Source organism: Oreochromis aureus, linkage group 7 (assembly GCF_013358895.1).
Source record: "Oreochromis aureus strain Israel breed Guangdong linkage group 7, ZZ_aureus, whole genome shotgun sequence".
NCBI classification, from domain to species: domain Eukaryota; kingdom Metazoa; phylum Chordata; class Actinopteri; order Cichliformes; family Cichlidae; genus Oreochromis; species Oreochromis aureus.
In genome coordinates this window covers 25,915,574-25,937,835 of record NC_052948.1, presented here as the reverse complement: position 1 = coordinate 25,937,835, position 22,262 = coordinate 25,915,574, and the positions used below count along the sequence as shown (strand labels likewise).

Here is a 22,262-nt window from a genome sequence, read left to right as displayed (position 1 = left end):
TGACTCTATCAACTACACTATCGACTCAACTTCATAACACTAATACCTGCGCTGATCTTGTTCTTTATTACATATGGATTTCCTACGGTGTTTATAGCAGCTATGCCTCTTCCCATTTTTACCAGTTAGGCAACATTTTGTTTTTGTCACAGTAAAATCTGCAGAAACGTATTAAAGAAATGATTCGTCTTAAATGAGATGAATAACCATACGTGAAACACACACATCCCTACCTTCTTCAGCACGCTGTCGGACTCAGTCCTGCGGAGGTCCACTGACTCCTCTCCCTCTTCCTTTTCTCCATCTGACAGTAAGAGGAGGTGAAGGCTTTTAAAGGTTGGTCATGATAAATACAGCTGCTGTGATGACGGCAGAGTCAGTCTCACAGGAGAGTGAACACCTGCCCTGACATCTTTGATGACCTGCTCGTGTCTTACTCTTGCTGCTGTTCATCTGATGACTGTCGAAGCCTCCAAACGTCTCCGCTCGTCTGGGCAGGCAGACTGGTCCCACGGCGCCCCCTGTCAGGCCGTCTGGACCGCAGGCCGCTGCACCAAAACCTCCGCTGACCAAAGCATGCAGGGCCTCCACTGACAGAGAGGAACAGGTTTGAACACGTCATCTCTGAGATGCACATGACGAGAAGTAACCTCAGAGGCCTGCTCACCTTCTCTCACAGCATCATTTATGACCGGCTCTCCTTTGGTGACGTTATCAGGTGTGGCTCTGAACAACATCCGCTCCCTGACTGATGTGTTAGCATCCTCAGGAGACAGACTGCAGTTACCCAGCTCTCTAAAGATGTGTATCTTCTCCTCCAGCAAACTGATAATCTGCTCATCCTTCCTCTGCAGAAGCTCTGGAATCAGGGACAAATGCAAACACATTCAACATGGCACGGCACTCCCCGCCCACTACAGCACGTTAACTGGAACATCGGCTGCTCACCGCGGATCTCCTTTGCTCTGTTCTCCTGCTGTTTCCGGTCTTCTTCCGTCTCACTTGGGAGTCCCTCATCCTTATCTTTCTCCCTGCCAGAACAAAAATGAAGGCCTGGCGTGACATTCAAATACTCTCCGGCTTCTGCTTTCAGCTCAGATGAATGCACCACACTGCTCACAACTCTCAAACCTGCACTGCTGGAAACAGAGCAGCTCAAACTCATTTGCTAGATAAAAAAATGAAAAGCTTATTTTAAAGGCCCTACAAGCTCTGCACAGAGGTCTGCCATACAGAAGATTTTATTTCTACTTCTTTTATAGGTTTTAATTCATAGTTTCAGTTATTATTGTCAGTCATTTCATCTGAAACTGCTTTTAATTTGGCGATCTCACTTTAATTTAATCATTATTCTAATGAATCTTTTTTTTTATTCCTGCTTCACAAACAGTTTTGATGTGTATTAGATTTCTTTACTGGTCAAATGTTGTTGTTTTGTTTCCTAAATGACCTTTTTCGCATTAGTTAGCTGTGCTTGTGCTTAGCTTTGTCTAATGCACCATGCTACATCATGTACAGAGTTTGATGGCAGTGTTATCCACGGGACCTCACACTGTGCAGCACTACTTCTTCCAGCAGGGAAGAAATAAAGTTTTGCTTTTTTGAATAGATAATCCACAAAGCGAGCTCCACACTTTGGAAATGGAGCATCTGTAAACGGACTGTCATACTTGTAGTCTTACTCACCCCTACAAGCCACATTAAAGCATACATCCATACTTTACTTTGTGTTTATCCACCTCACACCCACGGCCTCTTAAAATCACCAGTGCAGCTGAGGCGCATGCTCCGACTGTGGGAGGAAGTCACGCAGGCACAGGGGGAACATGCAGACTAAAAGGCTTCAGCCGGGGTTCAAATGAAAACTATTGCTGCATGGTGCTGTGTGCTGAGCACCTTCTACACATACGTAAAACATATTATTTCCTTTGACCCTTCATCTTAGGAACAAATTTCTGCAGTAAGTACTTGAAGTGCATCTGCCAGTGATCTTGTGTGTGTGTGTGTGTGTGTGTGTGTGTGTGTGTGTGTGTGTGTGTGTGTGTGTGTGTGTGTGTGTGTGTGCGCATTCTCACATGCACTGCATAGCGTCCTGTATAATGGCCATCCATGTGTTGCGCTCCTCCTTGCTGCTGGCCAACACCTCCACCATTTCTGGCTTTTCTGTGCCAGCTGTGATCAGAAACAGACCTGCAGGAGACACGAGGCAATCCTTGATGAAACCATTGTGGTTCGTGCTGACTAAAAGCCAGACTGAATCACACGGTGACTGAAATCCCCAAAAGATGTGAGAGAAGGAAGGAGACTGACCTCGCTCCTCATTTGCCACTTCTCTAACAATGAGTTTGTGTAAGGAGATGACCGTGGAGCGCTGATCCTGGGAACAAAGGCTCCAAATCAAACAGAATCCTTGCCTGGGTACAATCTTATGTATGTGCCGAGTGCCAAACTTACCAATGAGGCAAATACATATTTCTGGTCTTTTTCCTGAAGAAAGACCAGCACATCTGTCAGGAGCATGGCGTGGACGTCTGCAACACACAGAAACGAAGATTACAGCGAGCTCCAGTCTGAATGAATTCACGTCAGGTTTGGTCCAAAGATGCAAATGTGATGAACCTTTGAGTCTTCCCGCAGAGTTTTTCAGCTGCAGCGCTCCATCGTGCAGCAGCTTCCTCCCTCTGATCAGGTCCTCTTTAGCAAACATCTGACCACTCTTCATCCTCATGATGGACTTACTGTCAGTGCGACTGCAGTGAGACATTACAGGTTTACACTCAGGCACATTTAAGAGCACTGCTGTTTCTGCAAGCTAAGCTTACAGAAAAAATCTGATCCACATGCAGAGAGTAAAACACAGGCTGAACATCAGCACCGCTCTGAGCAGTCAGCAAGACTAGACAAGTGGTATATATGTAGAAGGTACAACCACTGTCATTTGTAAGGTTTCACATATCAGAATGTAATAAAAAGGTCCTTAGCAGCTCTTAAAATGAGGGAAATACCAACAACGCACGACATATTACACCGGGCCATTTTTTATGCAACAGAAAGTAAACCTAATGCAGGAGTAGTGAGTGTGCACGGTCACTGCACCCATGGGAATGAAGAACAGCCTGAGTATCAGTCTGAGTATCAGCCGGCCTTTGAGCTTCTTCATCATTCAACGCTCATCAGTTGAAATTGTGCAACGTATACTTCAGGCGTTGGTTTGGGAGCGTTTGTGGAGTGCTCTGAGCTAAGAGTAGGCAGGGAGGGGACGGTTTGGTGGAATGAACTGCTCTGATGACCTACATGATGTAGGTCATCAGAGCAGCTGATCCAGGAATAGGTAAACTCCATTACTTTTTTTTTTTTTAAACCTGTCCCGTTTGGTTCTTTTGCCATCAGAATTATTGTCTAAAGGCGAAGAAAGATGCCCAATGGATTTACTTTACCAAATGGACCATCCCAGCCTTGCCGTAATGGTCCATCTGATTCACCTTTTATTGTTTATTTTATTTTCACTTGCTGAATACGGGACAGACTTGACTGGTGGAAAGAAAGGGAGAGAGAAAAAGAGGAAAGAGAGAAAAAAAACACCTGAGAAGAGGGACGGGAAAAAGGGCAAAAACAAAACCAACAGAATAAGCAGACAAAAAAAAAAAAAATACATATCGATCACCTGGATCACCTGTTGAGAAAGAAAAAAGAAAGCAAGCAGAAGAAGACAAGAGTAATAAACAAGATCACAATGATATATGGGAATATGACAGTAAATACTAAATATTAAACATTATGGTGCAGCACGTGAGATCGACAGCGCACAGTGTGCTTTGAGGTAGGAGCCCAAAAGGGTGTAGTTTGTGTGTGTGATCACCCGTGTGTACACCTGTGAGCATGAGCGCACTTGTTTTTAAGAGGTTCCTTCATGTAATGATCTGCTAGAGGGTGTGGGGGGCCACTGCCCCGACCTCCAGGGAATGAAGCAGGTATGGAGGAGATCAAAACTCCAGACATCCAGAGGCCCCCAGAACACAAGAGACCAAGGAAGACCAACAGAGGGGCAGCCGCGCCACTATCCCAGAAAGAGCTGAGGAGAGTCTCAGATGAGGGGTCACTCAGCAGCTGCGGAGCAGAAGCCAGGGGGGGGTTGCAGTGACGTGCCCGTGAGCTCCGCCGGCAGCCAGCTGTGCCTGAGTGACCGAGCCCCGGGCCGAGAGGCCGAGGGCACCCCATCCCCGAAGTGGCCCGAGCGAGCCCCAGGCTCCAGGCCCCGATAAGCAGCCGCCAAGGAGTGAGCCGGTGGGTACCTGGGCGCCCACCCCCGGACACAGAGAACCACCAATGCACCGATGTCTGAGGGCGTCTGCCACCGGCAGGGGAAGTGGTGGGGGGAGATGGGCCTCCAAACCTTGGAGGGCCTGAGATGTCCCCAGAGAGGTGGCGTCTGATACCCAACCTGACATATAGACACAGACAAACAGGCACACACAGATACAAACATCTATTCCCACCCTCATGCTCTCAACACTCACCCAACGTGGAGACAGACATAGAGAGACACTGTACACACAATCACACTCCCCAAGCGTACTCTAAGCCCCGGGTCTAGGTACCCTTGCCCCTGGAGGGGGAAACTGCGCCCAGACCCACGTGGTGTTACCCTTTTCCCTGCGGTGGGGAGAAGCAGACCGCCCCGACTGCGCAGCAGCAGGGAGGCCCCACATTCCAGACCCCAGTCGGACGGCCAACTCCTCCTCCTAGCCCCCCCGCTCCAGCAGGCCGCAGAGAACGGGGGGGTGTGAAGACTCCAAACCTCCCTCCACCCGCTCATATGTAGTGTTGATGTATGTGTGTTCTAAGGTGCATTTAAAACCCAGGTAAACTCCATTACTGACACTACTTTGTACCTGTACACCTCCTTCAGGCGCTGTTTCTTCTCCTGCTGGTTGACTTTATTGTCCACAGCCGTAATCAGCTCCTTCACAAGGCGCAGCGCGTCAGAAACCAAGCCGTGCTCCTTATCCGACTCTGTTCAGAGATTCATAAATAGTTTTGGATGAATTATGTGCACAGTTTTTAGGTGACGTTTAAAGAACAATGAAAGATGCGCTTGACTCCGTGGATGCTGGCAAAGGTCTTCATTCTTACCTTTGGTGTGCTGAAGGATCCTCTGGATCAGAACAGGATATTTGGTGATCCTCTGAGTCACCAACAAAATGCACTCTGGGATGCTGAGCCGCCGCACAACACTGCTGCTCATTGTTCTCTGCACACAAAGATACTGAGGTCATGCATAGATCCCAGACAGTGCAGGTGAGGTCCTCTGATGTGCTGCGTGTACAGAGAGCAGCTCTGACCTTGACGAAAGCCTGGAAGCGTTTATCTTTGGCGTGGAGTTCTTTGTACAGACTGACGGCTTCATTGTGGCGACTGCAAAACTTCCCATAAACTTTCGTCATGCGGACGGAGCTGCAGCCTGAAAACTGAATTTAAGAAGTAGCAAAGGAGAAAGTAAACACAACTCTGCGCTTTCCATAACATGCTGTGAATATTGTAGTTCTTCCATTAACTCAAAAGAACTACAACTTTATGAAAAGATTGCCGTGATCTTTACTGCAGACATTGACACTTCCAAACAACATCCCTGATTTCCAAACAGATATCTTAGAGTTTAACTTAACTAAAAGACAACAGCACACACTCCACACATGAGGAGTGTAAGGACCACCAGAAATGGATTTGTTTCAACTTTATTTACCACTGTCACGCATGCATACACCTTCCTCTTCTCACCTGTTTAACTAAGATGTCTCCAATGCTGCAGATTATGAAGTTGTTGCTTTTCTGTCTCTCGGCTGATGCATTTCTTTTTCTCTCCAGGAGCAATGAGAGGAATTCTGTGTGTACCTCCAAGAGATCGTCCAAAACAGGGAAAATCTAGGGAAATGTTGGACAGACAGGTCGTTATACTGTGTACCCAAGCGTGTCCACGGGTGAAAGTGCTCTTTGATCACCTTGTTCAGAGTTTGAAGATCAAGCTGCAGCTCCTTCTGAAGGCCTTTGTGATACACCTCCGACATAATCTTCAGAGTCCTCACATGGTGAACCTCTGTCTGGTACAGCTCTGTGCAGAGAAAACACTCTTATCTCCATGTTTGGCCCCGACAGCAGTCTGTCGCTCCCAACTGAGTCACAGCACAGTTTACCATAAATGACATCTTGTCTCTTCACTTCATCTTTCTTCAGGGACTTCAAGAACTTCTTATCCACCATGCCACTCCAAGAATCAGCTTCCAGATCTTTAATGTCATTTTCAAACTCCATCAGCTGGGTGTCAATGATCTCAGTACCTACACACACACACACACACACACACACACACACACACGCACACAGAGCTCAAACCATCATTCTTTGAATCTAAACTGTGTGTGTGTGTATGTGTGTGTGTGTTGTACCTTCATCAGTGAGAGACTCAGTTGAAGCGTTGACTTTGCTCCCCTGATTGAGAGAGTCGGTGGACTGGGACAGCACTTTGAGGCGTTTGAGTGCAGCATCGTCTAACCTGAAGGAACAAAACTATGAAGATGAGTAGGATTTTAATGGCTTTGCTTTCTACATACATCCCATATTCGCAAGAACAATATGACGCCTTTGGAGCTGCCAACAAATTAGTGACAAGAACAGAAAAACCCGTCTTCACGTCTGTGAGGAGCACACCGAGTGACAGCATCTGTGCTCAGTGCTGAGACAGTCACTTGTTCAGGTGTGCACACGTGACGTTTAGAGCTAACTGGGAATTTTCAGAAGTTAATTAGTCGCAATGTCTCACGATGGTATGTTGCTACTGGAGATGCTCTTAGCCAGGTTGCTGTGAGGGCTGAAGGTTCTGCGGCTTCTTCTCGGAGACAGCATAGGAAAGTGGTCGTCGGGCATGGTTACTGTTGACCAACGTGACGATGAGGACCTTGACGAAAGCGATGATGTAGAAGATGTAGCTAGATATAAATATATCAAAACAGAAAATGGATTTGATTATTTGCTCATGAAATGCAGCGAACTGGTTCTTTTGTAGTCACACTTCCAGAAGCTCTCCATCAACACGTCACCGACATGAGCTAACTGACTCTGTGCTCCATTCTTCACTACCACCCCTCCCTGTTAACCGCTGCTGTAGTCATGTAAATGTACAGGTATAGAGAATATATTCTTTTTTTACAATCTTTATATGTAAAATGCAGCAAAGACATGAAGCAGATAAATATCTGGAGCTAATTTCAAGTGTTGAAGATGTATTTGACATCTTCAGTGGAACTCTCAATATGCTGCTGGGCTATCAGAAGCTCTGTCTACCAATCGAAAGCAGCTCCCTCTCTCTGCGGTGTGCTCCGTCTGCTCAGGTCTGAGCACAAGCATGCTTCATCGAACTAAAGCTGCTTTAGAAATGCTGCATCGCTACCTCCCAGTGTCCTTATTTGACCTGCTCTTTTACAAACTCAGTAAAAAGTCAAACATGCCACACTCAGATACAATCATAAGCTTGTTCTGTGTTTGTGCCACTAAAAGCCATCACTGTAACGCTGGCTCTGGAGTAACAGCTGGATCTTTTTTCTACCCTGACAGAAGAACAGCACTGATTTGAAGACAGGAATTTGTCTTCAAGTACATGTGTACATTAATGTTGTGTTTCACTTTGCAGTGTGGACAGTGTGCGTTTGAGCGGGACCTACAGAACGTGGAAACCTCCCTTCTATTGCTAATGGGCTACTGCTGATCAGGTGGGTGGTGGAATAGGTTCAAACTCAGCAGCTTTCTTAGTAACACAGCTTTGCAGTTATTTTAAAGCACCTATAACTAAATGAATGATTTGAGACCCACAGCTTTATTTTAATGGTCACTAATCTGAGAGAAACTGGGAATTTTTAGACGGACTGATATAAAGGATTCTTTGAAAGTGTCTGTCTTTAGCTTTAGTTGATTCGCTCTCCTCTGTCTCCTTTGTAAAGTTCTCCATGTGTTCTTACTTTTACTCCTCGTGTTAACAGACGACCCAGGAACGCCTTCTGGCACCGCTGCTTGCTGCTGGAGACAAACAGGACAGGTTAAACTTAAAGAAGACTTGTAAAAAACATTTATGATGGATTCTGACCTCACCTATGACTTGAGCATAAACCTAACTTTAGTGTTATCTCCGAGATCAGTCATAAATTTGAACAAGTCATAGCTCATCTACAGTTATTCCTGATGGTAACACATTCATCATGAGTCAGTGTACTATACCTACCTTTGTTTTGTTCTTTGCACAGACAGACGGGCCCTCTGTGGATCTGTCACTGACCAGGACCCCACAGTCTGCAGGCAGCACGGAAACAGCTATGTTAGTGTATTCACCCCCACCCACACTCACACACACACACACACACACACACACACACACACACACACACACACACACACACACACACACACACACACACACACAGGGTGCCACATTCATCTCACATATGTTAATAGTCTTACTGACCACTCACAGCACTTTAGAGTGCAGGCCACATACATTTATGCAGTGCTTTATTCTTACAGCTGTCATCAGGAGCTACAGTGGCTCATCTCTGCATCAGGGCCGCAGCGTTTCTGACACGCATGCTATATTTCACTCCATCATCAGGATGTGGTGGGTTCATCAAGGAGGAGCCTCATCATCAGCATCATTCTGTTAGGGTGTCCGAGTGCAGCTGGAGCCTCTAAGCACCGTGCTTCCTTTCCTTGGTCCTCGGAAATTCTCCTTAACACTTTTCCTTGACCTCATGACCTTCTCCATCAAGGTCACCGTGAAGTGGAACAGGAGGTTTTGGACTATTCAGCTATAGCCTGGATATTTCCGTCTCTTCAATACTACAACATCCTTTGACGCTCTTCTCTTCTGCGTGCACAGGCAAAGAATCCAGAAGGCAGTGACTGCTGCCATGGATTCAGTCCGGCTCACAGAAAGAAGAAATACCAGCGCTGGCCTCAGCCCAGGCAGATACACCTATAGTATCAATGTCAAAGTCATACCTTGCCTCGTTTTGAAGTGATCACATTCACACACTTGTGCATCCATGCCGTCCGCCCACTTACAAAAGTACTCCATCAGCCTTTTATGGCTGACGATTGAAAAACTAAACCCATAAAGAAACAAGCATCAAAGCATCCCCTAGAGAAACTGGCAGGTTCTGTCCCCAGATTGGGCCGCCTCCTCCGGACTGTCCCGCTCAGCTTTAACCTTTTCTTTTGCTCAGTTTTCCAGCTTCTTTGTACCTGCAACACCTTCCATCATTTTACCCTGAGTGTTTTCCTTCAGTTTGAGGCTTCAAGTCTGCAACTCCACAAATACATCAGTGTCCAGTCAGCTCTGTCTGTAAAGGCTGAGGTACTAAAGAAGTCTGCTGGTTCTGTTCCTGTTATTAAAGGCCAAACAAGTACAGAGTGGATCCTACCAACACGTCTGCGTTGGTAGGATCACAGCAAGCCCAGCAGCTGTGTGGACTGTGGGTGAAAAACCACACAGACAGAGGAGGACCAAGCACAAGCCACACAGAACCCTGTTGCTGTCTGATGACTGCCCAGACTATTAACCACTACGAATCACGACTGACCACTTCTATTTAAACAATTACAGCATTATTACACAGAGCAGTATGATGGTGTTATCGAAGGTGTGAAAATGCATGGAGATAACGGAAGTACAGAGAAGAGGAAGTGGCGATCCCAGACTGGAGGTGGAATAAAAAGCAGGAAGGAAAGAGCAGAAATGCAGCAGGAGAGTAAGAGAGCTGGCACGTGTCAGAAAGACAGCGCTACGAGGGTCTTACTGTTGCAGGAGAACGTTTCCTTATTGCACAGGAGTCTGCTGCTGTGCTGACACAGCGTGGAGCTGGGGGGGCACAGGGGGGCCTTTTCTCGTGCTTTGCTCTCTTGCTTACCCTCCCCCCTCCTCTCCTTGTCCTGAAAACAGCAAAGACACCAACACACTTTAAAACCTGACAATTCTCATTCCTTTGAATTGAGATAGTGCACTGTTCATTTCTGCATGCCACCACACACACCCACACACACACACACTTCCTCTTTTGTTGTCTGTCTGGTTGTTTTGCAGAATTTTGTCCGTCTTGATGAAGCCACTATTTTACCATAACATATATGATGGCATTAGATAAAAATAAATCTTTTTCTGAGATGTATGATGTCACACTTGGTTCCTGTTTTTGGCTTTAGATTTCCTTTGACAGTTTCAGCAGGGTGTTGTATTGTTACGTCTCAGTTTTACTGCAGTTATTCATTTATTTGAATATTTGGTTTCACTTCAACTTTATTTAAATTCAGTTCCCTCTTTGGTTCTTTGGGTAGGGGGTCTGCTGCATACGAGAAATGCACCAGTTCACATTAAACTCGTCTGAACTCAGACTAATTACCTCTAACAAATGCCAACTTGGCCACTGTGTCCACACTGATATTTGGCATACAACCTGTATCATCCTGTGATAAAAGGCAAACACAGCACATCAAAAAACATGTTACTATTCCATTTTTTTCATGGAATAATAAAAATATCTCAGTTTAAACACTTGATATGTTTTCTGTCTTCTATTGTGAATAAAACATGACTTTATGAGATTTGTAAGATTTGTAAGTCATTATACTGCGTATTTATTTCCATTTTACACAGCATCCCACGCACCAATTTGATGTGTAGACCTGTAACTGCAAAGCTCTGCAGTGAACCACAAACTATTGTCACACTGACTTCACCGCAGTAGCCCACAGGTAGCTGCAGCAGGGTCAGCCTGACTGTGCTTGTATGACTTACAAGCCACAGATCTTCTGAGAAGAGAGCCAAATTATTATAGTCCGGATGTCCAAAGCACCCAGACTATAGTAGTATCTGATGTATTTTTGCTAACCATGAGAAAAAATCCAGTCCACTCACAAACAGAACATCAAATATTCCAGATATATTTGAGTCAGTTTGTATGCATCCCTAGTCACAGAGTACACAACTTATACACACATGGCTGTGTGCAGTCCAGCATGCAGTGAGACAGTGAAGACTCTGTACAGGTGGACTCATGGTGGAAAAGTTCACTTAAAGAAGAAAGAGAGCCAGAATGGAGCTCTTTGTGACTTGAAAAAAAGAAACTATCAAAAAGCCTGCATGAAGAACAGACAGTTGGTTTCACTTCAATACAAACTAGTTCTTTGTCTTTTATGACATCTGTGTTCTCTGCAGCAGCCCACAGAATTTTGACACTTCCCCCTGTGACAGATACAACATGCAGACAGTCTGCAGCGCTATGCTGAACTGCCCGCAAACAAACAGTCTGGCAGCTACAACTGCGAGCAGTTACAATGGACCGCTGCTTTTATAACTCTGTTCTACTTTATATATCACCCATTCACTTTCTCCACCGATTAATCACATTTGGACCAGAGAACAACATGGGGTCAGTATCCTGCCCAAGGACACTTCATCCTGCAGAATGGAGGAGCCAGGGCTCGAACCACCATCCGTCCGATTAGCAGATAACCTGCCTAACATCCTGAGCTACAGCCACCAAAGTTTGGAATGCTGTGTTTTAAAAGCTTCATCACCCAAAAACACAGTGAACACAGTCAAATGTTCACCTGTGCTGAATACACCTGACAAAGTATGGGAAAATTCATTATTTCAATACATTTGCAAAAATAAAGAATATAACAGAAATACCCTGATCTTTATCAGCCAGCCACACACATGGACACATCAGCGTTAAATCTCTACAGTCATCTCCAAACATACGTCAGAGTGTCAGAAAAGAAGAAGTGGCTGCATCACATCCTGTGAGACTCTGTAAACATTTCTCACCTTGACTCTCTTGCTCATCTTGTTGCGGAGGTAGCTGAATCTCCGACCAATTTTAGGTCCTCCTTTTCCCTCAGTTTCGCTCTGCAGGGGACCTGGCTCATCCTCTGAAATACTGAACAACACAAAGGGAACTTTCAAAGGCACTATGCTTAGTTCTATTTATATCAGCAAATGTTTTCCTGTTCTCTCAAATAAATGATACCCATTAACATTACCATCATGGGCCTGAAGAAACAGAATAACAAACTCAAATTAAAAACCCAACAGGATCAGCGTGCCATGCACTCAGTTACATGCAGCCTGTGCTGCATCTCTTCAGTATGATGTGCTATAAAAGTGAAGCAGAGAAAAAAGATTTATTAGCTTCTTTTCCTACCTGGATGCCAGTGACCCAGAGTGACTGCAGAATGAGTTCACACCTGCATGAGGCAAAGACGACAATCATCATTTGATCAGGACAACACAGCTGTAATCTGAACTGCACAGCAATGTCGTCAAAGCCACAGTTACAAAGAAAAGCCTGCTTTTAGTAATTGGTTGACACGACAACAAAAGTGATGACTGATGAACTCCATTGCACTTCCAACTCTAATAAAATGACTAAACACAAAGTTAACCAAAGACATTGGAAGATGTGCTGAGTCAGTACTAGTGCCGTGCTCTGTATCACTGGCAAGACTACCGTAAGAAAAACAAACGTGCACAGCTACATACTGTTTTTCAGATGCCAGCAGTTCCTTGATAGCCTGCCTTACCTTTTCTGTGGGCGGCCTCGTGTTTACAGCCTGCATCATATGTGCTCTGTGTAAGTATCTCACCTGCAGCAGCCTTCAGCACGGCTACTCAAACAATCAATCATTCCCTTTATCCTTTGTCGTGGGTAATATTACGACAATAACACTGTTTTAGTAAAAGAACCACCTGAAAGTACTGTTAATGCACTAAAGTGTTTGAAAAGCTGGTCAGAGGTTTAGGTCACATTGAACACGGCACACTGAAAGGGAGACACTCGTCACACTTACACAGACTAGTTTATTAGTTTAGGCTTCTGAAGACAAACACGTGAGGTCCAGCAACGGGTCGACACATTTGAATTGCTTTGATGGTCAGTGTTACAGGACACCAGACTGACAGAGGGAACACTACAGGGACATTCTTCATACTTACTCCCTCCCTCCTCCTCCTCATCACTGGAGGAAGAGCCAATGGAAAAGAAGCGTCTAGTTTTTGGGAGGAGCGGAGAGATACTGACAGAGAAGCTGATTCGTCGCTTTGATGGAGGAAACCCACTCGCTAAAAGGTATTCATGGGTGCAGCAGGATGAAAGAATCTTAGCAGAGAACGTCGAGAATCTTTACTTCTCAGAACAAACGAGAGGCAGAGACGGAGGACTGAGCACAGACTCACCCTGTATGTCCCGCTGAGTGACAGTGACCATGGAGATGGATTTGGTGAGAGTTGGATGATGAAACATGGCAGGACAGCGGACAATCAATGATGTCTAACAACACACAAGAAATGAGAATGACAAGTATATAAATCCGCCCTCTCATTGAATAACAAAAAAAAAAAAAAGTAAGAGGACACACCTGGCTGTCAATGCTGCTGCTGTCTCCTTCCTGCTCCTCCTCGGTTAGGGAGGCCAGAGACCCCCTGTCCAGGCTCTCCACATGTGAATTCCTGCCTGCAGCCACCACCTCCTGATCACTGATGCTGGCACACTGCGTCTGGTCCTGCACCACTGCTGTGCCCACTTCTAGACTTTCTAGACTGTGGCTGGATGAAAGGAGAAATGAAGTAGGCCCACGTTTCCTGACTCAGGTGGCACAATGTTTTCTGCTGGTGATGTCAGTGCACAGCTCCTCCACTTATCACTCAACACTGTAGTATAAAACCAGTGCTCTGCTCTGTGTCTGCCTCCTCATAGTAAGTGTGCTATGCTGAGTAATTATTATTTTACAACTTTTATACTTTTACAGGCTTTCAGGACTTTCTGCCAACTTTCTTTTAATTTAGCTTTTTGACTGAGATACAGGCCCTGCCATTTCCAGGTTCTATCCATCCATCCATGCATGCATGCACGACCCTGATTTCTACATCAGTGTCGTTGGTGACCAGCTGTCATAGGGCGAGAGGTGGGGCAAACCATGGATGGGCTGCCAGTCTGTCATGGGGCAGACTGGGATCTATGATAACTTAAGGAGTTAATCCGTTTTACAAAATCCTGCTTTATTTTGGAATTTGCTTGTTTGACTGGTTTTTACATCCCAGACGAACCCCCAAATTGTTATATTTCACCAAAAGACTTGGGCAGAGAGTGGAATAAGAATAAAGTGTCTGGGTGGAAAAGCTGTGCACTGGCTCCACAAGAGAAAAGAGGCTGGCACCTAGAGCAGAGAGAGAAGCAGGGCGCAGCCACAAAACACACAGCAGGCCTGCTAGACTAAGCCACACGTCTAACAGACCTCATTTCATAATGCGCATTGGTATGTTGTTGTGTCATCTTTCTCTGCACTTGTCTTACATCATAGTTAGAGGTTTTAAGTCGCTCTTCTGTCGAAGAGATGTTGAAACGAAACAATATCTGTGTAATACTGTTGACTTCCGCCATTTACCTTCGGCTGTCTATTTGCTCCTGATCAGGACAAACCAGGTTGGATGGACACCAGCTCATACTGGAGAAATGGACAGATGGGGGATGAATGGTGACAAACATGCAAAGAAAAACAAAGAAAAGAAAGAGAAGATGTTTGATGGCAGGGGTGTTTTAAAGCAAGAATTAATGATAATGGTGTTATGGTGAGAAAGATGTGTCTAAGCTGTTAATTTAAGTTTGCCTGAAAACTGGCACATTGCTTTAATTCATAACACTTGGACTCACATCACAGCAACACAGCCTGAACTGCACAACTCAATGCAGAAAATACTGTACAGAGGTAATAATCATACATCTCAGCACTACAGCCTGAGTTTAAGAGAATCTTTCCATCTCCACCTCGGTCTCAGCACACTTTGCTGACCTGCTGCTCTCACTGCGCTGATGACTTTTCCACTGGATGCCATGCTTGGGCCAGGGAGTGTCTGTGTATGCCGTGTGAGCAGGCAGGAATGCAAGCCTGATTCGGCTGCTGTGAAGAATAGCGGTGTTGCACTCACACTCTAACAACTCAGTTTAAGGTTCTTGTCTTTGCCTCACATTTGAATGCGTGTTGTCCTTTTTATCAGTAAATCAGTCATTTCTCAGCTGTTTCTGAATATGTGAAACATGACTCACAGAAATATCCACCTAGACACACAAAAAGGAAAAGTATGTGGCCCTGCAAGGAAACAGAGGCAGACGTGAATAAAGCAGGTCATGGAGGACAGGGTTACCTTCTCCTGTGGAGGGGGGTCTTGGCTTGTTTCACCTCTCCTGAAACGCTCTTCAGTGAGCTGAAGGAAGGGGCAGGCAGACTGTTAATGACGAGAGGAGGAAGATACACCCGTGAACAAAGATGTGGAAGCTGGCTTTAATTTCTCTTGCTGCTCGACACGGAGCAGATGCTCGGCTGCTGTGTTTGCACTTACTGTTTGCAAACACAGTTCATGTAAATAACTCTGAACGCAATTGTGTTTTGAAAAATATCAGCCAATCTGGAATTTGACGTCAGCAGCATATTTCAATAAAGTTGGGTGCGGATCATCTGTTCTCGTGTTGACACCATGTGTGTGAACGAGGAGACTCATCCGTAAAGTTTTAAAAGCCAAATCAGACAGATTCTGACCCGATACAAGGCTTAAGCTGCACAACAAAACACAATTTCAAGGCCACCCGAGCATTAGACAGCACAACTGACTGATGCTAAAGCCACAGATGTTGTTCTAGTCCAATCAGGAAGGCCTCCACAATGCTAACATGCAGCTTTGATACGAAGCTTCATCTTAGCATTCACATCTATGGAAAGATCTCCCTAGACAGCACAAATATACAGAGGGTCATATTTTTTACTTAGAAGATGGTCCTTTAGTGGCTCGGTGTCAGAACAGCCCGAGGTTCCAGTACCTGCTCTGTGAGAGCTCCATGTGTGTGGCTGTGTTGGTCCTGCCCGGCTCCCAGCTATGGCGACGCAACGGAGACAAGGAGCGACTGGAGGTGCGCAAGACGGCTGATGACACTGGAGTTTCTGGAAGCTGGTCTTTTTTCTCTTCTTCATCGCCTCCTCCCTCTACCTCTCCTCCTCCTCCTCCTTAGATGTCAGAAAAAAATATTACAACCACTCACCGGTTAAGAATGAAGACGTAACAGGACGCATGCAACACACCCAGCACATCGTTCAAACAGTTACTACACATACTAATGACTAATGTTCTAACTCTGAAGTAAATGCTGGGAATATGGCATGTTTCGCTAGGTTTCACCAGAAGCTCATTGTGTCTGTGACCTGAGTGAAATCTGCCCTGATCTACTATGCATAGCAACAGACAGATTTACTTTCAGCTCACAGGCAGACAGACAGAAAGCAGAACATGCCAAAGAGCTTGTAATTATTAACTTCTTCAAGGAAATAACAGTTTCAAGTATCACTCTGTGCTTTACCTCTGTCCTCCGTTTCTGACATCCAGGACAGTGTGGAGCTCTGAGGGGACACAGTGCCAGATGTGTCCACTGACAAAGCTGCTTTGCTGGGGCTGACAGCTTCTTGCATCAGTGCATTACTAGTGGAGGAGTGGGCGCCACAGGCCTGGCCGTCCATGTCCCCAACACCAGTCTGAGGAGCCTCAGGCTGGAGAGAAGAAGAGAAATACGAGGTGGATTTTACAAAGATGTAAACAAACACAAAGCTAGGGCACTGAGACACACACACACTCCCTCACACCGTACTAGAATTTTAATATAGGATATTTCAGAAGCTGGGCATTGGAGTGATTTGAAAGGGCCCTGTATGAAAAAGTTCTCAGGAAAAGAGCTGAATGTGGTCTGTGGAGGATTATGAGAAAAGCTGGTGGAAAAGGCCTCTTCCAGAAAAAATGAGTCACTGCTCACACTCTGACCAGCTCCAAATATTTCTCTGTGACAGCAGAGAAGTTCTGCTGCACCAAAACTGCTGATATTTTGTATGTGTGCGCGCGCCTGTGGTTATGGGAGTAAGGAGAGCATTGATTATGAACACACGGCAACATTATTTCATACAAATGACAAACATGTCGTGTGGTCTGATAAATTTGGATATCCTTCGGCTGGCAGGGTCAGACTTTGATGTAAACTCCTGCCCAGTATCAGTGGCTCAGGCTGAGGCTGGTGGTGTATGGGTGTGGGGGAGATCTGTAAGTCGAGCTATCGGAGCTGATCGTGTCCATCCCTGTACGACCTCAGTGTACCGTCTTCTGATGGCTGCTTCCAGCAGGATAAACACTTCACTTCAAAGCTCAGTTGTCTGCACTCAAACAACCTCCAAAAACACAAGAGCCTCTCAAAGCAAAGAAATGACATATTCGTCAATGGCCAAGTCAGTAACCTGATTTCAACCCAATATCCTTTTTAGTTACAGAAGACAGAAGTGAAAGATAAAGACCCACAAACAGCAGCTGCTCCACAGACCTGGCAGAGGATGTTAAAGGAGGAAACACAGCATTTGGTGATGTGCTTGGGTGCTAAACTTCAAGCAGTCACTACAAATTCATTCATTCATTCTTTTAATTAAAATCAAGCTTGATTAATTAGGTTTGAGCCTCTGAAACTTTGGACTATGAATAGAAATGTCTGTAATTCCTCAACAGTTAATGTAGTATTTCTGTGAAACCCTAGAATTAAGGCTGAAAGTCTATGTATGTGTGTGTGTGTGTGTGTGCGGGTGTGTACCTTGTGAATTAGACCATCGTCCAGCTCAGGAGTGACGTTCAGGCCATCTTCCACCACTGACTCTCCCTGCACCAAACACAGTGACACACACGTTCCTCGGTCTGTGTGAATATCTGTGAAGAAGAAGGAGGAGGACGGTCAATCACTTCCTGCTGAGTAAGCGAAAGACAGCATGAGTCGTCACATTAGAGACTGTGGCATGTTACAGCGCTGGTAGAAAGGAAATTTATCTCATATCACACAAACCACAGAGAAACAGCCTGCTTGTTTCTCTGTGGTTGATGTGTGAAAGCACACTTTATCTGATAAAGTTTAAAGGTGCTCAAGTTTTCCATTTGCTGCAATAATAAATTAAAGCTTATCTTCTGAATTGTACCATGTGGCTCAGTGAGTGTTTACATTCATGCAAAAATTCTATTTAAATAATCAAATTAATGTATTAATAACAATCTACTCAAGTTATCATTAAATAATAAAATAATCCATTTTAATGCACAGTTTCCCTTACAGAACCTCATCAGAGATGCAGTGAAATCAGTGTTTGCATGCTCCATTCGACACCAAACACATTTAAAACCACCTTCTAGCCTAAAAAATGCTAATCACATGTTATTACATGGTTTTGCATTTTGCAGCCCCGATTCAAGTGTTTCCAGGCAATCATCGCACCTCCTTATGTTTGACTGAATCAAATGTTACTATGGAATTAAACAGAAATAGCTTGAGCCGTGCTTATTACAGTGGAACTATTATAGGTGTTTCCACATAATTATTACACCTCTAAGAATATGGAAATTAATTAATGAAATTAAACAGAAGTAAACAGAAGTACAAAATGCAGTGTTGTTGCAGTTCCAGTAGCAGTTATTGTTTTGGAGTTTTTTTGCCCCACAGCCATCATTACATCTGTTTCACCAGTATCTATTGGCCTGTAAGAGTAATTTCAGTCTAATATTACTCATAACTTTGTTTTAGCGCCCAATCTTCAAATCTAAGGACACATCTTGATTCAGTTAAAATGCTGACTCATGTGTAAGAGGTTAATAAGGCTTAATGGGCTGCCAGACTAATCACGTCACCTGTCTCCATCACATTTTACAGCACGTTAAATACGAGATCTTGATGGTTCTGCTCAGCTGTATTAGTAGCAGGTAAACTGGTGTTAAGATCTGGTTACTTCCTTTGAAAATAAGTGGATTGACAGTCTGTCAGCCTTACCTGTACATGGTGTTAATGCGTTGTGTTCAAGACTGGGCTGTACAGGACAGAGCACATGGCTTTCTCTCTGGATCTAACGAAGAAACACAGAGGGAGAGAAAGCAGAATGAGGCTGCTGTTTGCAGTACATGGGTTTTCCTGTAAGGTTCTCTGTGCTGAGCACGCAGTATTGCACTCTGAAACAAGGAGGAAGAATTAAGCATCATCCTCAGTTTTTCGCAGAAGTTTTCTCTGAGCGTTCTCAGTGTAAAACAATATTACACTGTCACACACAAACACGGGATCCACGCGTGACTGATGGCAACAGCCGTTCACCCACGTACTGTGTGTGCTGCATCTGTGTGTTACATGTTGATCCAACACATAGAGAATGATTGTTCCACACACAGCAGTCCAGTGTAACATAAGGCCGATGTAGGAAGGCTCCTTTACCAGGGTGCAATTCTGCAATTGTTCAAACATCAGCTGCTCTGAACTGCTCAACACTTCCTCCTGAACAACACTTTTCCAGCCCGCATATCTCTTTAGATTTTTAACATTTTGGGCCATCCAGCTGACCAGTTTAGTAGCAATTTCCTTGCTACTAAATATTCCACAATCCACACTGTCAGTGATGTTATGACAAAGTGGGACTGACTGGAACATCAACAGAGTCATGAAGTGGTCGGCCATGCAAGATTACAGAGCAGGGTCAGCGGATGCTGAGGTACTTAGTGCACAGTCCCCAGCTCTCTGCAGAGTCAATCACTACAGAACTGCACACTTCATGTGTCCTTCAGATTAGCTCATAAACAGTAAGAGCTTGATGGAATGGGTTTCCACGGCCAATCAACTGCATCCAAGCCTTACATCAAATAGCACAATGCAAAGAAGTGTTCTCTGGAGTGATGAATCACACGTCTCCATCTGGCAGTCTGATGGAGGAGCGTGGGTTTGGCGGTTGTCACGACAACGGTACTTGTCTGTCTGCATCGTGCCAAATGTGAAGTTTGGTGGAGAGCTATTATGTTGTGGGGCTGTTTGACCTCTTAGTTCGAGTGAAAGGAACACTTAATGCTTCAGCATACTAAGACATTTTGGAAATTTCATGCTCCCAACTTTGTGGGAGCAGTTTGGGAATGGTCCCTTCCTGTTCCAACATGAGTGCATAACAGTGCACAAAGCAAAGCCCGTAAAGACATGGATGAGAGAGTTTGGTGTGGAAGAACTTGACAGACTTTCTTTATACTCGTGGCTTCTGATGGAATGTACAAGTCACAATTGTATGTTTTGTGTTTAGGATACAGAAATAATCACTGTGAAACTGCACGATGGCAGACTGAACAAAAGACCACAAAGACCTCTCTTCTCTGATATCATCTTTAAAATAAATGTGCGTGTTTAGACAAAGGCTGACTGAAATCTAAGGGCTGGATATTAATGTGAGTGAAGCAATGAATTGTGTAACTCCTACTACTTTTGTCACTGCTGTAGGCTGGGCCATCGCAGTGATCTCATATTTAGTTGTGTGATGGTTAATCAGTAAAGCCAATGACTCCTTTGTCTCGCTGACAACTGTCTCAATGGATCTGTTGTCTTAGCTCCATGTTTCCTGCACTGTCTATTGTCAACATGCTGCAGAAAAAGATCCACACAAAAGAGCAACTCTCCAACATGTAGGAGACAACAGGCAGCATTTGTCACTCTGCACCCAAGCAGCATATGCTGGACAGTTGTTTGAAGGCTGCACACTTGATGAACGCTCACTTTAAATCACCAAAGATAAGTACATTTAATGAAATGTATGAAGCATGTGAACTGTTCTACCCCAGTTTAATGAGCTTGAATAATTTACATGTGCAAATAAAACATATGTTTGTGTATGCCGATTGGCAATCTGTCCAGCTGGTGTGTGTGTGTGTGTGTGTGTTTCATGCTTTCAGTGAATCTCAGAAAACATATTTCTTTTTCTTTTCTTTCCTTGTCTCTCCCCAACCGGTCGCAGCAGATGGCTGCCCCTCCCTGAGCCTGGTTCTGCCGGAGGTTTCTTCCTGTTAAATTGGAGTTTTTCGTTCCCACTGTCGCCAAAGTGCTTGCTCATAGGGGCTCATATGATTGTTGGGTTTTTCTCTCTGTATATAGTATTGTAGGGTCTACCTTACAATATAAAGCGCCTTGAGGCGACTTTTGTTATGATTTGGTGCTTTATAGATAAATTTGAATTGAACTGAATTTCAAGCAGCTCCTCACACAGCTCCTCCACCCACGTTTGTCTCCACCTGCCTGTTTCTGTGGCTGTATGCACTTTTTCTGTGCGGTGTCATCAGACTGCTATGCGTGTCACGTTGTGGGAAATATGTTTTGTCATTTTCATCTGTAAGTCTCTGTTTTTGTCCTTTTTGCAAATGACTGAAAAAGTCCTGGATATAAAACATGGTAAATATGAGCTCCTCTAAAAGAATCTGAAGAGGAGCAGCACCAAACACAGAAACCATCTCTGCTAAAACTACAACAGCACATTATATAACTCCATCACAGAAACACGTTCTGAAGGCCACTGCAGGCCAGCTTAAAGTCATCACTGTGATAAAGAGAAGGCTTTACTGTCTCTAACATACATATACAGTATTACTACACAATGCATGCCTCTTCTAGAAACTGGACAATTGAGCAAATTAATAAAGGACAGTCGCAGCATTGACAGACTACTATTAGCTGTTACAGTCTGTTATAATCTGTCAGTAATAGACTGTTTCTTAATCAGCATGATCAGCATCACAGTTTGTGACACTCTACCACAACACAGATCTGTATCAGGAGCACGGAGCTCTTTCTCACATAGTTGCACAGATCATCTCTCAGGACAGCTGATACAGCTGAGATGCTGTGTGTTAACAGCAGTGCTGTCATCTAATGCTGGGGGCTGTCACAAAGTCTGCTCTGCTCTCATCTCTGCTGGGAAGAACTGATACGTAAGAAGCAAGCCAAACCAGCCCCCTCAGCAGGATTTCATTTCTGCATCACCAAAGCATGATGGAAGTTGGAGTTCTATTGCTCTGGAAATTGTGTGAATAGGAGTAAAAACAGAGAAACTGTAGTGCAAACCATGCTCTGTGTTACCCTCTGTGACAGCATAAAGGCTGTGGGTGTGACAATTCCACACTATCACCGAAACACTGATCATATTTCTTATATGTAAACAAATCTTTGTATATGCGTGTGTATGCAAAGAAGATGCCAGTGAACACGGATGATGCACACACCCTGCCTTCTTCTCTGGACCACAGCTCATTTAAAATGGACTGAGGCAAAGTGGGAAACTGTTCTGAGGTCAGACCCTTCCAGACTGTTTTTGGA

The 22,262-nt window shown here is 44.7% G+C and overlaps 1 protein-coding gene across 9 annotated transcripts in view; it reads right to left on the bottom strand.

Annotated features, from left to right (window-relative positions):
- LOC116319266 (A-kinase anchor protein 13-like) overlaps positions 1–22,262 on the bottom strand; it is a 63,672-nt gene that overhangs the window by 5,399 nt on the left and 36,011 nt on the right. For 4 of the 9 annotated variants that reach the window (XM_039614525.1, XM_031738546.2, XM_039614523.1 and 1 more), the window contains 29 exons: positions 18,927–18,999; positions 17,709–17,821; positions 16,446–16,632; positions 15,912–16,095; positions 15,242–15,322; positions 14,485–14,544; positions 13,459–13,645; positions 13,277–13,370; positions 12,246–12,288; positions 11,870–11,981; positions 9,840–9,972; positions 8,270–8,337; positions 8,010–8,067; positions 6,818–6,983; positions 6,444–6,550; positions 6,192–6,335; positions 6,000–6,109; positions 5,779–5,922; positions 5,343–5,468; positions 5,134–5,251; positions 4,893–5,013; positions 2,620–2,750; positions 2,455–2,531; positions 2,311–2,377; positions 2,076–2,190; positions 949–1,031; positions 668–859; positions 438–590; positions 234–304 (listed from right to left, as the gene is read on the bottom strand). In XM_039614525.1, coding sequence (XP_039470459.1) covers positions 234–304; positions 438–590; positions 668–859; positions 949–1,031; positions 2,076–2,190; positions 2,311–2,377; positions 2,455–2,531; positions 2,620–2,750; positions 4,893–5,013; positions 5,134–5,251; positions 5,343–5,468; positions 5,779–5,922; positions 6,000–6,109; positions 6,192–6,335; positions 6,444–6,550; positions 6,818–6,983; positions 8,010–8,067; positions 8,270–8,337; positions 9,840–9,972; positions 11,870–11,981; positions 12,246–12,288; positions 13,277–13,370; positions 13,459–13,645; positions 14,485–14,544; positions 15,242–15,322; positions 15,912–16,095; positions 16,446–16,632; positions 17,709–17,821; positions 18,927–18,999 — 3,318 coding nt within the window. The remainder of the gene's footprint in view (positions 1–233; positions 305–437; positions 591–667; positions 860–948; positions 1,032–2,075; positions 2,191–2,310; positions 2,378–2,454; positions 2,532–2,619; positions 2,751–4,892; positions 5,014–5,133; positions 5,252–5,342; positions 5,469–5,778; positions 5,923–5,999; positions 6,110–6,191; positions 6,336–6,443; positions 6,551–6,817; positions 6,984–8,009; positions 8,068–8,269; positions 8,338–9,839; positions 9,973–11,869; positions 11,982–12,245; positions 12,289–13,276; positions 13,371–13,458; positions 13,646–14,484; positions 14,545–15,241; positions 15,323–15,911; positions 16,096–16,445; positions 16,633–17,708; positions 17,822–18,926; positions 19,000–22,262) is intronic. The other 5 variants (XM_039614526.1, XM_039614524.1, XM_031738548.2 and 2 more) reach the window with 5 other exon arrangements.